The 19522-nt window shown below is 37.1% G+C and overlaps 1 protein-coding gene and 1 long non-coding RNA gene across 2 annotated transcripts in view; one reads left to right on the top strand and one right to left on the bottom strand.

The window, feature by feature from the left end:
* The window catches only part of LOC121429587, a 30174-nt gene extending 15452 nt beyond the window's left edge, over nt 1-14722 (top strand). The window contains exons 2-4 of the long non-coding RNA XR_005971950.1: nt 9843-10108; nt 12424-12477; nt 13466-14722. This is a non-coding gene — a long non-coding RNA (uncharacterized LOC121429587). The remainder of the gene's footprint in view (nt 1-9842; nt 10109-12423; nt 12478-13465) is intronic.
* Nucleotides 14723-15975: 1253 nt separating this feature from the next.
* On the bottom strand, nt 15976-17193 carry LOC121405726 (early nodulin-75-like). The gene has a single exon (XM_041596671.1). The coding sequence runs from the start codon at nt 17191-17193 to the stop codon at nt 15976-15978; it is 1218 nt and encodes a 405-aa protein (XP_041452605.1).
* Between the last annotated feature and the right edge of the window lie 2329 nt (nt 17194-19522).

The raw sequence follows: 19522 nt of genomic DNA, 5'->3' as shown, positions 1-19522 counted from the left end.
CCCCACGGGCTATATAGGGTTAAGTCACGGTGCGCATGTTGGACGGGGGGGGGGGGAGGATGTGGCATAACTGCTTGCACGAACATGAGTAAATTGATCGGATAATTTGTTCTCTTCATCTTTACTCTTCATGTATTAGTTAAGGAAAGACTTTAAAAAACCCCAGGGCAAAATCTCACCGGGAAATATTCATGCGATATGAATACGTAACAAAAGTGACCTTATTGGCGGGAAAAGTTTTAATCCGGTTGCTCGGCTGTGATGCATTTCTTCGTCTGCCCCCGTGCTATCCCTTGAGCTTTGTCTTGTAAAGCCTCTCTCAGCCCTATGAGTTAAGAGCCCTTGAATTTTAGCCGTCGACTTCTCATCTTACCGTTTGAATATTCAAAGCTAAGACCCATAGGAAATGCTAACAAAACTGGATAAACACCTTCTTGAGAATAATGTCTAAGAGGACACACAACACCCTTGACCATGTTGACTTTAGAAAACTGCCTTGGTGGGAAAAAAAATGATTACGTCTCACATTCGAGGTCTCAAACTTTACTGTCGGGAAATCCACTTTTCATGTCTGACTACACTCTAAATTACAGGGATTTAAAAATAAGTACACATGGACTGTAGTTAGGGACCAATCGAAGTCCGGATTTAGTTTGAATCCATAAGATTCATTTTTAAATCTCTAAAGTTTTAAATTTAAATCATTTGAGATTTAAATTTAAGTCTTTAAGACTAAAACTAAATCCAGAAATCGACTGGTCCCTAACTACAGTCCAACTGGACTTATTTTAAATCCCTGTAATTTAGAGTGTAACTCTTGAAGCAGCTTTCATGCTGGAACTATCTCTAAACTTCATTAGTACATGGTAGAAATGATATCATATCAGAAACCCAGTCGTAATCATGATTATTCCCTCAACAAATTAGATCAAATAGTCCAAAAAAGAAAGGGTTTGATCTTATTACCGACATTTTTTTTAAATGATATGAATGAAGAATAGGAATTGAACAGTCACTGCACAAATAACCGAGTTTTGGAACACTCGTAGGTCTGATAAATACTTAGTATAAACCGCCTGTATTAGATTTCATTTGCCCACTATGTAACTAGAGAAGCTGTGTTTAAGTCACTTTGTGTGGTAGAATACTGGTGTAATCTTTATCAGTGTGGACTGTCTTAAGGAAATGAAGTAGGGATGAGAGATGGGATAGAATGGTACATGCATTGAGTGACATTAGAGACTTCCTATTTTCTCCCCGTATAATAAGAGGAGTTTCTGAACTCTCCATTCACAGTGGGAGATGGGTTGTGAATTTTTCGCCAAATAAGGTTGCTGAAGAGCTGAAAAGGATTTTTTTTCTTGAGTTTTTCGTTTTGTTTGTAATAATTTTGCAGACAATATCATTCATGTATAAGTCGTATACATTCATTCTCACTTTCAAAACTTCCGTCCACTCTCTCCCTTTCAATAACGTCGAACTCGACGATTTTTATAACACACATCCAATGCATGGTCAAAATGAACAATATGTTTGTACATTTCATTGAATTGAATCCGGGAATTGAATAAAGATTTTTGTTACATTCCCGCTCAGGTATTCGTGACACGTCATTAGCTCCTGTGACAATTTTCCCGGGTTTTATTTCGTACTAGATATAAGGTTAGGGTTGTAGTAGAGTACCGTAGTGATGACTTTCTTTTTTTAGCATTTCAGCGTTTTTGATACCATATTTTGGTAGAGCATGAAAAAAAAAACTACCAAAATTTGGTGGGAATCGGTTCATAGGGGCCTTAGATATGACGTAATGAATACATAATAAGCCCCATAGAAGTCAATGTATTATTGGCCTGGTTCTAAATGTAAGGAACCTGGCCAATAATACATTGACTTCAATGGGGCTAATTATGTATTCATTACGTAATATCTATGGCGCCCATGAACCGATTCCCACCAAATTTTGGTTGTGACAGTTTTCCATCATGCTCTACCAAAATATGGTATTAACAACGCTGATTTGCTAGAAGTAAAAATTGATGACGTCACACTCCGGTACTCTTTGGGGCTTTATATTAGGTTTAGAGTATGGTTTAGGGTAGGGTATAGTGTTAAATCCAGGGTTGAAGAAAGTCATTTTTTCGGATTCAGATTTTATTACCGACAGAACGTAAAGAGTATATACTACAAATTATTTTCATACATTTAAACAAACATTTACAATACGAATCATTGTTATTTGAATTATTCAATAACATCAATTTGATTATTGCGTGGAAGTCGATTTGTGTGTGGAATTTACAGAGGAGCAATTGTCATCAGAACAACTGGAACCAGATATTCAAAATCTCACTTAAAAATATGAAACATTACAGTTCAAACTAATTTCAATAAGTCAGTATCATTTTTTTAAACACTATGATGTCATGAAGATAACATAAGTAGTCTAATTCTATGAAACACGGTTATTCTTCATTAATTCAATGATTGAGTAATCCATTCACCGCTTTCTCATTTCTGCATTGTTGATGGTCCCTCAGCCTTCGCCACTGCTGGCATTCTTACGAAATATGACGTCACTTTCCCTGCATCATGCATGGAACACATGCCTATCGATTGAATTGATGACGTCATGTGACTTTTGTTGGGCCAGAAAGACAAGTACCGCTGAGACATTTTCTTTTTTCTTCCTTGTCTTGTCTTCGATTGTTGAGAGTGGACTTTACAATTGCGCTCGTTAAGCGCTCGATAATCCGATTGTAAAATATAAAAAGAGTAAAAATAATGTCATTTGATACAGAAGATATTCTTTATTTTACTAAACATAGCGACATTCATTATTCGTTTTTGATGGACAAGTGAAACGATCATCATAGAAAATAAAAGCTGTGGGTTTCTGAAGGAAAGAAATTGCGGTATTCCCCTTAATACTCTGAGTTTTAAATTTGATTGGAGCGCTTGCTGTCTATCTTTGACACACTTTCTTGTCTTTTCATGAAAATACTGCCACACTTATTAAATCCACATCATTTTTTGTTATCCTATGCGGGAAATTTAACAATGGCGGTTATTGTTCATCACACTTTACTGCAGGATGAAACAAACCTCAATAGAAACAAAAGTGCATTGCCTTTACTTCTGTGTCACATCAGTTGGTATCTTTTTAATATCTTGTTAAATATTATTATATGATAAAACTATTATTTTCTTATCAATTAAGCCTTAAACCCGAACAGAACTTTCCAGCGAAGGAATTCATTAGCTAATTTCCTGAATGAATAACCCAATTATCTTTTCAAAATGAAAAAAAAATTCTCCAAATTTTCATGGTATTAACTTGGTATAGACAGGTAATCATCTGAAAATTGCCACTCGGTGAAACCCCTCTTCTAAGAAATCTAGTAGATAATTATATTCAAGTATGATCATACTGATTGGATGGGGAACTCTGAATCTATATATCCAAAATAGCAATTAAGCAGGTTTTATGGAGTCTCATCTCAGCATAAGCATTTCCCCTGTGTTTTCACTTACTGCAAACAATTTCACTTTTCTGAGATAAACAACGTTATGGTTAATGCGATTACGCTCCAACATCATTTATTCATAATGAGATATGGAAGAAAATGTATTCCTATAATTGGCTTGCTTACTGTCAAGGCAATACTAGATTTATCCCCCATTAACTTTCTGAAACGTGGACTGAATTCTAATCTCGGGAAGTACTTGTAATATTCATCAATTTGGATTTTTATTGTACAAAGGAATATAAGAAACCACCCATGGAGGCTATTAGTAGCAACATTATTTCAATATTCAGATTTACTTTTTAAAACAATAATAATAAAAAAAAGGATTTATATCATAGCAAGTTTCAATTACAGTGAAATATATCTTTTTAAGAGTTGGATCCAATGTGTTAGAAAGAAAATGCTTCTTTCTGCAGACCAAGGATTGATAACAAAGTAAATTTGTTCGGGTGTAGAATATTCTAGAGTAATAGGTTTACCTTTTTAGCGTCAAACTTAAATTGTCGCTGATTTTGATTTGAAAAAGAAAGACAACGAAGTTGTGTGTTTTTCTGAGAACTGGGCAGGCACATTGACCGTTCGGGAGGCGATTTAAGATGTCCTATCATAATGTGACATAAAATATCACCGATATTATACCTTTACAGTTTGTTACAGTTGTTTGCAGTCGTTGGCTTTGAATTGAGTTTTTTTAAGAAAATAAAATTAAATCGCTTGATTTCGTTACTCCTTTGTATACATTTTCTTCTTTGCAAGGGCAATGAGAAAACCTTGAGAGTTGCATTTAGTGTGGTTTATAATTATGCACAGCATATTTTGCATAAAGTTGCACGGCGTACATTAAGACCATTCACTTGGAACTGGATGGAGGGCAAGAAAAGGAAACAAAATCGCATTTTGCCCTTTTCTTCCGGTATTTTTGTATATCGTGACAGGAAGATATGCATTCACCCCGAGATATATCTCTTAAGCCGTGGAACTTAAGAGGTATTCTGCTGGAATCAACACTTTCTAGATGAATTAGGATGTATATTCCAAGGAAAATGACACGTTATTCATCTTTTCTCTTTATACCACCGTGTAGGATATTGAAACCATAAACAGTTCAACAACCTGAACAAAGTTCTTTGTCGTTGACAGGCCAATGACAGGGACCAGGAGAGCTTATATGGCTTCATTAATGGAAAGTAGGTGGTAATATTTGAGGATACATCCATGGGCATTATTCTTTTGAAAGTCATGAGGCGGTACAGAAAGGGCATCAATCTCCATCCAAAAAAAAAAAATATCCGGGTTTGGCGCGCATCGTAACGCAAGAATTTCATAAACGATTCCCATGCATGACGTGATCTTTTGGAGAAAGTAGGAAGGGTGGAGAGAAGAAGGAGATGTGAGGAATAAAGATCTCAGCGATGGTGAAAGAGGGAAGAGATGAAGAGAAGATTATTGGAGGAATGGAGTCACGGAAGACCATACGAAATTGAAAGCACGAACAGAATATCGACAGATAATAAATTTGTATTAATTACAAGGATTTAAGATAAAGGAGAGAACAAAGAGAGGGAGGGATAGAGAAGATGAGAGAGAGGGGGGGGGGGGTATGGGAGGAGGAGTAGATTAGAGAAAGTGGTACAGAGAGAGGGGGAGAGAAACAAGTGGGTGTGGGTGGAGAGCATATCGGTTAATAAAGCAAATTATTTGATCTGGATTCAACCGAATTTCCGGCCACGTCAGACGGAAACGAAAGCGACGCCCAGTTATAATGCCGTCAAAATATACGTCCCTTTAGTCAAGGAGGAAGCTCCTTGCTTTAGTCAATTCATTTCCCTCTACGCCTGTACCATTGCAGCTCTCTCGATGACCACCGACCGGTCCTTTATTTACAAAGGATTTGACGGTTTAATGAAACGGTTGGTGACAGAAGTCGAAAAGTCTTGGGCGTCTCTAGGCATCCGAACCAGGACTTAGCCACAAAATGCCCCTTTGTGTCTTTTCAGGGAAATACGAGTTCATTTGACATCTTGGATCTTGAAGAGGCAGATTGGGAATGATTCGTTAAAGCTTTATGAACAATATTGAAAAAAAAACACAGACAGGGTGTTATTTATTTTAATGAATGGTTGGTATATGCTTGACGTGATTTGATTAATTTAACACTGATGGTCAAGTGGTCATTCATAAAACAGACCGAATTCCTTTGTTGTCAACATCTACTGTGCTACAAACAGGAGTAAATCCTCCCCAAGGAAATTAAAAATACTGATATAGCTCTGTATTAAAAATGTGTTTCAATTCGGTACACAATATTCAATCGACGATCATTTTGTAGGTTTATAGGATTACAGCCAACAAAAATAAACTGAGGTACATTTGTTTAGTTTTTGAAATTTCAGCAAACTATAAATGCAGTTTCGAAACCAAGTCAATCTTATGATGAGATGATTGAATCAAGAAGAATAAAAATCATTGATATATGTTGCTTGTTTTCAAGAATACATGTGCTCTTTAAAGGAAAAAAAAGCTTGAATAAACATATAAAAAGAGAAAGACAAATATATTGTTGGTATTAATTTACAAGCATATGGGATTCTGAATTGGAGCAATCGTGATGAAATTGTCTATGAGCATGATCTTTGTTAGATATGAAATTATTAATGTCGGTCACATTTACTGTAGGTCTTTAAAGAATGCCATTTTCTTGGTGGAAAATTGTCCGAGTTTGGTTAAGACATGAAAAGCTTGATGTTGATGGAGAGTATAACTTTCATACCATTTATAAATTCTCGGTGACATTCCATAATGCTGATAAACCTAACATCGTTATGAATACTTTACGTGGTTGATAAATGAATTATACCTTGGTAAAGACAGAACACTGACATTATCAAACATTGTTCGCCTCCAGTTATTGATTAACAAGTGTCGTAACTAATACACCCCAATATTCTTTTTTTTATTGTAAATATATGCTTTAAAGATTATTCATAAAAGGTTGATACCCTAACTACCGAGTAACGTGACCTTTTGTATAATTTTCATTAGGCAAAATATTTATTATGTTTACTCTCAATCGTACCTACCGCGATATGTCCTTATGTATGAATGTCTACTTTTTATGTTGTATTCTGCCCTCTTTTCAACGTTCTAAATTATTTTTGAAAATTGGTTTATTGTTATTCTCTCCTCTTCTCGTTACCCTGCCCCTCTCTTTAAAGCTCTTGATGTTTTCTGAAATGTAGACTTTAATGTGTACCTTTACAAACGATGACTTGGTATAATTCGACCAAGGTGGTTAACAAAATCAACACGTGTCTTCTTGAGGGGTATAGTATAGACCTGCAGTTTGGTGAAGAAAGTATTACATTACATTGATTTACTTAGAAGTGACAGTGTGAAAGCTGAGAGTTCTGTCTTGTAAAACATCCTTTGTGGGGAAATTCTGTTTATTTATTTTAAACATAAAGCAGTTCATTCGATTTCACTCTTCTTTTCATTTTTTACCTCTCCCAAAGCAATCTTTCCCCCCTTTTTTGCATTTCCTTTTCTTACCAAAGCGAGCTGGTTTGAAAAGAAGACTTTGCCCCCTTTTCCAAAGGTACCTTAACTTTCTGATGATGCTATTATTGGCAATAAATACGAATTGCGAACAGTACAATAAAAACCGAGTTATGAAACTATACTTGGAGACTTTTTTAAAAACGTTTATTCATTCCTCTTTTTTGTATTCGAGATTTCGCAATTTTCACTCTATGTTATTTTCAACTCCGGAGAAATGATGGTATTTGCTGCATGCCATCGAAACTACTTGTATGTCACATGATCTCTCGTGTAACGTTGTAGACTTTACTTGACAGCGAATGTCTCTAGTAGCCCAGTTTTCACAGACGACAAAATGGTTTTCTTGACGTTAGGTTTGAGTTCAGATTCAAAATTATCATCAAGCTTAAAGGAGCAAATGGACAAGAATGGGGTGGGGATGAAAAAAAAGGCTAAAGTTGGATATTCATCCGGAGAAATCAAATTACGACTTTTTAAAACCATTGTTAAATGACAAGAGATTTAGAGTTTTTATCTTCCTCTCTCGACTTTTCAAGAGTATGCCCACCTACGTCTTTTTTAAGTCTCCATCTTATACGATCTTTTTCATTGTGGGTCTAGCTTCAAATTATCTATTATTTTTATCTTGATATCGTTTGCATTTGCATCAATTTCAATTTGTGAAGACGGGGTGATTTGGCGCTCCCTGTGAATGGGATAACTAGTCAATTACGAGCCCACACTCACTACCAGTCTTGTTTACACTGCTATCCACAGCCTTAACAATTTATTTTACCTTCAATAACGAACTCCGTATGGTAGCTTGAGCGCGCCCACACGAAATGAAATTTGTTCCTAACACACACACAAATCCGTCATAAATCATGGCAAACAAGGCATCGTTATGGAGACACATGAGGACTTATATTGGTACTTGCAGAAGGTGATGAAAGACCATATTTCTCTGCTTTTTATCTTTATTTTTCTAGGATTCCTGTGTGTGATCGAAGATAAGTCACGATTTGTTTGAGCTCTCTTTTCTCAGGCTGTTAATTGGGGTGTCTAGAGGATTGTTCGTAGTATTTGGTCAAGCTCATTTTCATTACATTCGAGTGCTCACTTGTCTTAGCTTACTTTCTTGAAGATATCAGTCGTATATTATTTCTCCTAATCCATACGCTCTTGCTTTTTTTCTCCCAAAACTTTCGTCAATTTATGCAACATTCCGTGTCGAGTTTCATTATCTTGTTTACATCCGAAGTATGCAATTGCATTATATATATAAAAAAGTTACAATGTAGTTTCTTCTTTCTATTGTGCTCTCATCTGTATCAGAAGAGTCCTACTATTATTTTTTTAATGAAACTTATCAAGTTTTCCCATAGATATGCTTGCTCATTGGTTTACTGTTTACTCAGCAGAAAAAGGTTTTATATTATCAAATTCCATATAACGAATACATATTTGGTCACAATCGGCCTTTAGGAAATCTCAATAGCCAGAGGATGATGTAGTGACCCAACACTATTGTTATTTATTAATTTGTTATTAAACGGTTTATTTCAAATTTACACTGAAAATAGCAGCCAAAAGGCTGAATTGTATTCAGTTTCCAACATGGTATATATACACATATAAAAAATATAATTTACAATAAAAAAGGCAAAGAAAAAATGAATTGGTTATATATAATAATTATATAAAACGGAAAGCTCAGAGGTTTTACAAAGTAGCTAGAACATGGTAAAAAGAAAAACAAAGTGAAATAGGGAAAGGAGGGAGACAAGAACAAAGTCAAAGAGGTTGGGAATTTAGACAAGATGAAAACAATTATCGGAAAAAGTAATTATATAGTGTAACAAAATAGACTTGAAATATGAATATATTGCAATGAAACATTCTAACCACGTGTTAAGCACATCTAATCACCTTGAACATACATTGCTGACTATTTTCTGACCATTTTCTACGGGTTAGTGGCCAGAAAAGATTGTTCTCCTCGCTCTCATTGAGTTTGAACGGCGATCTAATCATGGCCACTTTGCAGAGCTGTTCTTCAAGGACTCTTTCATCCCTCAAAGTGCCACTAGAGAAGTGCCCCCCTTCCCCTAGGGGAAGACCCCAAAATCTTTAGTCGTTTGTCCCCTAGCCGTAATTTCCCCCCACTCAAGTCTTCGCGGAAGTTTATCCCTTGGGCATTTATGGTAGCGAACCTGAGAAAAGTTCGCTGATAAGAGAGAGATACGTGCTACATATTTTGGGTGTACTTTGGTTTCATGCATGGGCTAACCTATTCATTTTTAAAGAGGCAGACTTCAAAGCGGGCTTCAAAGGCTCTAGCAGAGTGTAACAAAGTTTAAGGAAGGGGATCACCATAGAAAGAACGAGTGAAGAGTTTAAATATGTCTAATAAAAGTGAGCAAAGATGCAACCAAATTTATCCATCCGATTCTAATTCCATCAATATAAAAATTGACTTGAAATGTGGCGTGGTGTCACACGAAATCATTAAAATACAAGCCAATGTGACGTTAACTTTGCGACTTAAAAGTTCGTCTACTGGTGTCCAAACACCATGAAACTCATTCTAAATTGTCAAAATTTTAAATCATCGACTGACATGACAATATGAGGATTATGAATAAGTTAGTAATATTTGATTATCTTCCATTCTACTTCTTCTCCTTTCTTTCTCTCTCCTCATTTTCTTCCTATTTCTCATTCTTCTCCTTATTCTTTCCGTCATTCCTCTTTTGTTCTTCTCCTATCCGTCTTCAGGTCACTATGGCAAATAGACAACTCGTCGCCATCGCCGTCATCGTGTCCCTCGCCCTCACTGTCGTCGACGCAAGGAACTTCCATGCGATCGGTGGTCCTCGACCATGGGCTGCTGGAGGAGCCAAGCAGCAATTAAGCGCTCTTCCCGGTGGTAAAGATGGCAACCCATTCATCAAGAGACTGAGGCAGCTTGTCTTCCAACCAGAAGCATTCTACGATCCTGGAATGGACCAGTTCGCCTTTGGAGAGGGTTTCAACGCCGATGAGTATGTACCAATTTGCCACTTAAAACACAATATAACATTGTTAGCATAATATTATCATGATTAAAAGGATCAAAGTTAATATAATATAATAATCATTACACAGAAATATCTGAAAATGTAAATTGAGACTGATAGCAATCAGAAATTTTGAACATATACTCTCGTCTGGAGAACCACGTTTTGGCAATCATTTAAAAAAAGTGTCTAAGTTATTACTATCAACAACAGTCCACCCCAACATAAAGTTGGTTTGAATAAAAAGATAAATATCAAAGAAGCATAACACTGAAAAATTTCATCAATATCGGATGTAAAATAAGCAAGTTTGAAGTTATGCTTGATTTCTCAAAATAATTATATTTATATCCACATTGGTATGCAATTGTGTATGGACTGATGACATATTATCATTCACTCACATGGAATATGAAATATTCTAAATATTTCCCCTCATTGTCCTGTGAAACGAAATTTTGTTCCTTCCAAAACATGTGTATATACGTATATATCATTGTCTTAAGATGTTGTGGTTAAAACTAGGGGAATCTTCGTGTTAAATCCGTAAAAATGGAAATATTGTATAATTCAAACTATGAGAAACAAAAAAAATATTGAGGACATAATCGACTCTTTCATTTGCATATCACTGCGTTGTGGATATTAATGTTTTTTTTTAATGAGTGAAATTCTCAAATGTCATAATTTTCTTATTTTACTGCCGATTTTTAGGAGATTTTCAATGTTGTGTTTGATTTTTCTCTTTTTATTCAAATCAACCTTTTTCTAGGGTGGACTTGACATTTAACTTATTTCCGTAAGAAATCTTGTGTTCTGTATTTTTAATAATAAAGAAATCATCAGATTTTCAATCTGTGAACTGGATGAGCAAAGTGAAACCATATTTCATAGTGCTTTGATGATGAATAAATGAAGTCTAGAAGAAAAAGACAGAACATTATATGTATTTATAAATATTATAATCTCTGACCTAATAATCATAAGTGACAACTCTGAAGAATCTTGCTTGAAAAACATAAATAAATGAATTCTCGTTTGTACATGAAAAGTAAAGACTACGCTTTCCGATTCCTGTCGGAGTTTTGTTAACTTTTTACTTTTTTCATTTACATTATTTAAAAAACTGAAAACTATTGAGTAGTTTCACCATGGACACACAACTTCCATACTTTAGCTCTTTTGTACTATGTTGAGTTATTTGTAATTACTTAAGTATCATATCAATGCCAACCAAACATGGCGTGGATAACCGAAACATCGTATTATGATATGTGCGAATGAATTACCAAACCCATAATATTGTAACACTATATTTACATTTCACTAATTATATTGTTCGCGCTGTTTTTTAATTATTATTTTACAACAAAAAGGCGCTTTATGAAATGAGTATCGGTGAATATAAAGGGACGAAAACAGACCATTCTCCATAGTGCCAATCGGATGGTGCTCCTCAAGTTTCTACTTCCTACTCTCCATTCATTTCCTGCATATGCTTATGAAGTGTCAGCTTTTCTGTATATATATATGCTTATAATGTATAATATAGCTTATGCTGCATTGCTCTCTTTAACTTTCAACTTCACAATATCACTTTCTCGCATTTATTAATAAACCATACAGTGTAACATGGGGTAACAATCCTAAATCCTTTTCTATGCCGTATTTTACTGTTATTCACTTTAGATTATTACTGATGCAACAGGTATCTGTATTTCAACTTATTTTTCTAGTCTGCTGGGCAAACCCTTCACTCGAAATACGGGTCTAAATGTGCAGCCTACTCATGCCTTGTGTACTGAAGGCTCTCGAACAGCAAGTTTTGTATGTGCTAGTCTTTGCGTGGAGGCACACTTGTTGATCAAAGTTCAAATGAGGGTCTGTGCCTGCAGACTATTATTTTTCCGTGGAGAAAAGTCACTAAATTGCAGACATGCTAGAATTAAAATTGTATTAATGGAAGGAGAGAAACGAGAAAATACCTAAAATAGACATGGTAACAATGCAAAAAGCGTTGTCTTGATCTGTTTCTCGTATTGTTCATTGACTCTGAGATATGATGACAAATTGCAGCATAATTTTTTTTAAGTGAATTTAGCTGTAGCCAGTGAAAATGTTCCAGAGCGATAAGTTACAATATGCTTGCACACGATGATACTTATATCACAGAAGATGTAACATTTCATGCAATTCAACAATTTATAATGATCATCATAATGATAGAAAGCTAAAACTATTAAGTATATCTTTTTGCGACGCGTATCTCTTATTCATTTTCTTTTCTTGATAATTTTCAGATAGAGAACTCATCAACGACACAGACGATATTGAGTAAACATTTATTTTTTCAGGTAAGTGTTTTTGCTTGAATAAGCGAAACAAACTCGAATAGAAACATGTCATACCATTTTCAATACCTATAACTGTTGTAGTCCTCAGATTCGTTTAATTTTACGTAAATTTATGTATGATTTAGTGTTTAACTTCATCCATGTTGGGGGAAATGGAGAGGGGAGTGATAACTCAAAATATGATATACACACATGTACATGCTAAATAAGCATTTAAAGAGAAATTCTAGTAGTTGCAGTAAACACTGATTTCATGAGAAAGTCTGCAAAACCAGGCTTAATTGTCAGTATATCATCGAGGATGAAGATCTGGTACAGTTACATAAACTGAACTTTGTGAAATCTTGAAATCTACGCTGAAAAACGTTCACACTGAAGATCACCAACACAGATAGGCACACGTGGGACAGTGTATTATTATTGCTGGAATAAAGACCCGACGGAAGTGACCGAATCCGAGCTTATTTTGCTTATTTCTCAGCAATTACACAGTTTCTCCCAATATCCGTTGGCACATATTTTTTATTCATACAAACAGACACTTGGGTGGTCATTATATTAGATTCTGTAAAAAGTCATTTTGAGATCGTTACCAAAACTGGAATTTATCTTTAATTCGAAAACATTCAAGTAATATTTATCTGTACTTACCACACGGATGATACCGTGTTTCTTACTTGGTGTTTGGACTACCAGATTTCTCCAGATCAGGGGCCCAATGCAGAAAGAGTTGCGTTTAAAACAAAAGCCAAAAAATCAATCGAAAGTCCCAAATGCGCGCTATTGATTGGTTGAAAATCAAGTTGAGCATTATTTTTAGAATTGCGATTGGTTGCAACTCTTTCTGCAACGGGCCCCAGATTAAGAACTTTAGGGTGAACCAAATACTTCACCAGGCACTACATTGAACCAATATATACTGCATCATGATTGCTTAAACATATATTTCGTAATTTATTAATCAAACTTCTCTCTCACTTTGACACAGGAAATTACCCCCACCAGCCTAGCATTGCAGTTAGAATCCTGCAGACTCTAGCTTATGATGACGCCCTCTGTTGATTACCTCAGCACCGGAATGTGCACCAACCCTACCCATGAATCCAGAGTTCTGCTCCCACCCGATTGCCTGTTTTAGTTGCAAACCACTATTTTGTTCCATCTCATAATACGTTCGTTATGGAGACCAACTTGCAAGCACTTTCGTGTGGCAAAGTATTGAAGCAATACGACAAAATGGTGAACTAACAGCTGTCATCCAAATAAACGGAGATATTTTACAGTAACTCATTCGTGAAAGGGAAATGGTACTTCGACATATAAAAGAAGGTGACAACACTCTTTTCCAGTAGTAATGTGCATCATGCAAATTTCGAGAGGTGGAGGAGAGAAAAAGGGTGTGTGTATGTGTGTGTGTGAGAGAGAGAGAGAGAGAGAGAAAGAAAAAGAAAAAGGGGGAGAGAGATCTCAAATATAGTATTTTCCGGTTGGCCACTTCGAATATGCATAAACTGCAAACAAATTGGCAAGATACATTGCATTGCTTTCAAATTAGATACTATATAATCTCATTTGATGGAATGAAATAATTACAAAACCGTGGACCAAATCAAAAGATGACGACGATCATTCATTATAAACAACCATAAAACCACTATTCATTTTACGTGCAATCTTTATTTGTCCTCTAATGTGCAATGTTATTTGAAGTTTAAAATTATTGTTATACTCCTACACAAAGATGATGACTGCAATTTGTCATACCTGTAGATGAAAGTAATTTATTTTCTTGTAAATACTAATAGTTTACCTGTGGCTTATTTTCTACATTCTGTAAAAAAATATTAATTTTATGAATTCGCACGCAATCCGCCATGTGTAATTATGTAAGCACATAATTTAGATGTGTGTTATTGCTTAAGTTTGTATAGGAAGAGATATAGCGCCAATTGCGGCATTTATTGTTTGATGAGTAAGTGTATTTTAGAAACACCAGCCATCCATACTAAATCCGCAGTGATACTAGAAAACCTACATAATACCAGATTGATCAGAGAACATTCTGAGCCCAACAATTTTCTATCTCACCTAGCCTTGTCTTATCACAATGACAATAACCAAGTGTCATGTATATAATTCGTTACGAAGATTTTATCAATTTGTTGGTCCAAATTGTTTTCTCATTGTATTTATTTATTCAGTTATATATGAAATAAATTAGTTCACAGCCCACACTGTGCTTACACCCCTAAATTCAATGACAAACTTTCCTTTTTTTCTCACAGTAAAGAGAGTTGTGTATGGAGAAGTGGGAAGAATGAAGTGTACTCAAATGAAAACAAAATCGGAAAACGATGGTTGAGAAGAATATACATATTCTTCTCAATATATATATATATATATATATATATTGTTAAAGAAATGGATGAAGAGAACAATGGTAGGCGTAGTTTAAGTCAAGGTTCCCCAGAGCTATCTACCCTTTGGAAAAATTGGTGATGCTTTTGCTTTGATCCAGCTGAGGCATGGCGGCTTGTCATAGTTCAAAATCCACCTACAACAAATTATAATTGGTATAGTGTCGAAAATCTGTCTAACTAACGGTCAATCGGATCAGGGTCGCCCTAGCCGCTAACCCGTCTCTGTGGTCTCGTGGTTAAGGCACCGGCGTTCAAAGCTGCGGGCCCGGGTTCGATTCCCGGCAGAGGCATTTTTTCGGCATCACCAATTTTTTTCAAAGGGTAGATAATTCTGGGGAACCTTGATTTAAATTACGCCTACCATTGTTCTCTTCATCCATTTCTTTCACACAATATTTAAAATAAAAGAGTTGCCAAAGCTGTTTTACATGTATAATTTCACACACACACACGCACACCCTCACACACACACACACACACACACATATATATATATATACACACACACACATATATATATATATACGCATAAACCTAGATTCCCTGAATCAAAATGGCTTAGCTTTTTAACGACAAGGCTTTGAGCTAAATTACTTGATAAGTGTGTCTCTAAATTTGTTGCACAATATCCTTGTACAAAATCAAATTGATTTGCCAAGTCGTGTTTGAGTAACCACTTATGAAGGCGAAATAGTATTTTTTTCAAGATTCACAAAGGAAAAAAAGGGTAAAGCAATGGCAGTAATCTCTAACATTTCTAGTTTATTTTATCACGTTTCATGCAGTGCTTACTAATTTGACCAAGCTATTTTCGACTACCTCTTTTGTTTCTGCAATACATTATAGGTATCGGCATAAATGTGACGAGGTCTAACGATGGTTGATGATTAACTGAACAAATCACTATTTCAGCATTCATGAGAAAAAAAAATCATAATAAAAAACTACATGAAATTAAAAGCGAAAATGGGAATATTGAATTTAAATGATGTAGTTATGCAAAAAGTGAAGGGTCTTAAAACCTTTTCCCAAAGCCTTTTTTAAGTCAACCGAAGCTGGCTCATTTTCATCAAGGAGACTACTGTTGTGATACAGGCGGAAGTCTGGTGTCAGGATTTTGAAATTGTGAGTTAACGTGTGGTGCTTCGTGGTCTGGTGTGAGTGGATATGGATCCGTGTATTTGGTAGGTGTCTGGTGTATGGTGGTGAGTTCGTGTGTTGGTAGGTGTCTGGTGTAAGGTGGTGAGTTCGTGTGGTGGTAGGTGTCTGGTGTAAGGTGGTGAGTTCGTGTGTTGTTAGGTGTCTGGTGTAAGGTAGTGAGTTTGTGTGTTGGTAGGTGTCTGATGTAAGGTGGTGAGTTCGTGTGGTGGTAGGTGTCTGGTGTAAGGTGGTGAGTTCGGGTGTTTGTAGGTGTCTGGTGTAAGGTAGTGAGTTTGTGTGGTGGTAGGTGTCTGGTGTAAGTTGGTGAGTTCGTGTGGTGGTAGGTGTCTGATGTAAGGTGGTGAGTTCGTGTGTTGGAAGGTGTCTGGTGTAAGTTGGTGAGTTCATGTGGTGGTAGGTGTCTGGTGTAAGGTGGTGACTTCGTGTGTTGGAAGGTGTCTGGTGTAAGGTGGTGAGTTCGTATGGTGGTAGGTGTCTGGTGTAAGTTGTTGAGTTCGTGTGGTGGTAGGTGTCTGGTGTAAGGTGGTGAGTTCGTGTGGTGGTATGTGTCTGGTGTAAGGTGGTGAGTTCGTGTGGTGGTAGGTGTCTGGTGTAAGGTGGTGAGTTCGTGTGTTTGTAGGTGTCTGGTGTAAGGTAGTGAGTTTGTGTGTTGATAGGTGTCTGGTGTAAGGTGGTGAGTTCGTGTGGTGGTAGGTGTATGGTGAAAGTTGGTAGGTTCGTGTGGTGGTAGGTGACTGGTGTAAGGTGGTGAGTTCGTGTGTTGGAAGGTGTCTGGTGTAAGTTGGTGAGTTCGTGTGGTGGAAGGTGTCTGGTGTAAGGTGGTGAGTTCGTGTGTTGGTAGGTGTCTGGTGTAAGGTGGTGAGTTCGTGTGTTGGTAGGTGTCTGGTGTAAGGTGGTGATTTCGTGCATTGGAAGGTGTCTGGTGTAAGGTGGTGACTTCGTGTGTTGGAAGGTGTCTGGTGTAAGGTGGTGAGTTCGTGTATTGGAAGGTGTCTGGTGTAAGTTGGTGAGTTCGTGTGGTGGTAGGTGTCTGGTGTAAGGTGGTGAGTTCGTGTGGTGGTAGGTGTCTGGTGTAAGGTGGTGAGTTCGTGTGTTGGTTGATGTCTGGTGAGGGTGAGTGGATGAGACGGTGCATACGGCGGCGTATCCCGGGTTGCTTTGGGTAATCTGTTGTGAATTAGGAGGAAGTTGGTGTATATTACATGATGTGGGTGGGTGGATGGGGGTGTATGTAGGGTGTGTGTGAGTGGGTAGATGAGGTAGTGTGTATTGGGTAGATGGATGAGGGTGTGCGTATTGCGTTGGTGTCTTTTGTGCGTGAGTGTTGAGGATGTTCATGCATTGTTTATCGGGGAGGGGTGGCTGTGGGTTCTTTGTTATAAGTTTGGTGGGCGTGGCCTGTATCGGGTGGGTGTATCATATGAGTGGGTTGATGAGGGTGTGTGTGTTGAGTGGGTGTATGGTGTGAGTGGGTTATTTGGTGTGCGTGTGGTGTTTATCTGTGGTTGACTGGGGGGTTGTCTGTTGTGAGTTTGGTGAACGTGGGTGTGTGGGTGTCTTGTGTGTAAGGGTGGGAGTGTATGTGCATTGGGTGGGCGTCGGTTGTAAGCGGGTGGATGATAGTGTTTATTGGGTGGCGTCTGGTGTGAGTGCGTGGATGAGGATATGAGTGAGGGTTTTATCTTGAGTTGGTAGGATTAGATGTAGGTGTATATTGGGTTAATGTCGGGTGTGAGTTGAAAGATGAGATGCACATTTTGGTGAGTGACTTCCGTTGAATTATGTTGACTGATGTGAATTGGGTGGATTTGAGGGTGTGTGTGTGTCGTTTATCTGTGGTTGGCTGGGGGTTGTCTGTAGTGAGTTTGATGAATGAGAGTTAGACGTGGCAGTGCGTGTGATAGTTTTACTGTTTTCACGTCTGTTGTGTGATAGGTGTCTATGAATTAAGTAAATATTTGTGCCCAATTTAAGCATGCATTGCAAAAACTCAGGTGTTGATTTAACACCAGCCCGGAATCAATATCTGTCCACACCAGAGAAGTGTTACTGTTAAACAACACCAGTTTGGTTTGGTTTAACACCATATTATGTGTTTATACATCACCAATTATCGGTTTGATTCCAAACTGGTGATATTTCAATACTTCTCTGATGTGGACAGATAAAGATTCTGTTGTTAAATCAACACCAGAGTTTGTGCAGTGTGCTGATTTGGTATTTTTGGACTTGGTGAAAAGTACAGGTTTAAGGGTGCATGGGGGTGTGTGCGAATGAAGGAAGAGAATAGGAAATAGTAAAATAAGTGGATGGTGAGAGGGGAATAATATGAAAGAGGCGGGAGAGGCTGGAAAACGTATTAGAGGAAGTTTGCATACTGAAATGGTATCAGACCATAATATAACCTATTTCTATTTCCATTTTTTATGAGAACATAACCCAATAAGAAAGCTTGAAATTGATTTCATATCAAAGGATAGTGGGTTATTATCTGCATCCTTGATTGATGTAATTGACACCCATTCGTGGTCCTCCATTTTTTATCAACTGGGGAGAGGTCTTTCAGAAAAAAATAAGGGTTATACCAATCACTATTTGCCATATCGTCTCAACGGTCTCATGAGCAAGCGCTACAGGTTAAATCACCAAGAGGTAGCGTGTTTGTGTGCCCTGCAAAAGCGTCGCTGTTGATTTAACACCGGCCCGGAATCTATATATGTCCGCACCAGTGAAGTATTGAAACAACACCGGATTGGAATCAAACCGATGCTATTTAATACTAATTGGTGTTGTATAAACACCTATCTGGTGTTACAACAAAACCAAACTGGTGTTGTTTAACACTTTTCTGGTGTGGACATATATAGATTCCGGTCTGGTGTTAAATAAACACCAGAGTTTTTGCAGTGTGCGTTTGCACTTTGAGTGTGCAAATAACGGCATTATAAGACGCTCTCGCCAGTCGCGATCGCTAAATTATCAGTAACCAGTGGTGATCAGTAACATACCGCTCATTCACACGGTAAAACAATCGTAATTTGAATGATAACTCCAGTTGAAAATTAGGCTAATGGCGAATATTTAGCACGTGTGAAACCAAACTAGAACATGATTAGAACCACGAACGCTAATCATAATCACGAATTCAAATTCCACTCCAGAGGTGAATTCCAGTTAAATTTCGATCAATTTACGGTACGAATTTTGCGTGTGAAAGGCTTGACCTCCAAAACATATTTTAGGGGCGGAGCTTACGTGACCTTTCAAGCACTTCCGAAGATAATATATTTGTCATGCACTCATCGTAGTTTGTATTTGCGAAGCAGTGCCTTGATTGACAAGTCACCAAGGACACATACCGCCTTTGCTCGGGAATTTGAATTCAAATTAATCAATTAATTAATAACGTTTTATTTACCCAAGGTATGGCCACTTCGGTTAGGAAACTGCTCTACCAGCGGGTC

This window comes from Lytechinus variegatus, chromosome 1, assembly GCF_018143015.1.
Source record: "Lytechinus variegatus isolate NC3 chromosome 1, Lvar_3.0, whole genome shotgun sequence".
Taxonomy (NCBI): Eukaryota; Metazoa; Echinodermata; class Echinoidea; order Temnopleuroida; family Toxopneustidae; genus Lytechinus; species Lytechinus variegatus.
The sequence above is the reverse complement of the archived record's forward strand: the minus strand, read 5'-3'. Positions and strand labels throughout refer to the sequence as shown.

Bases quoted from the DNA above. Each gene is read 5' to 3' on its own strand.
- LOC121405726 (XM_041596671.1), bottom strand. From the start codon at position 17,193: ATGCACCGTCTCATCCACTCACCCTCACCAGACATCAACCAACACACG.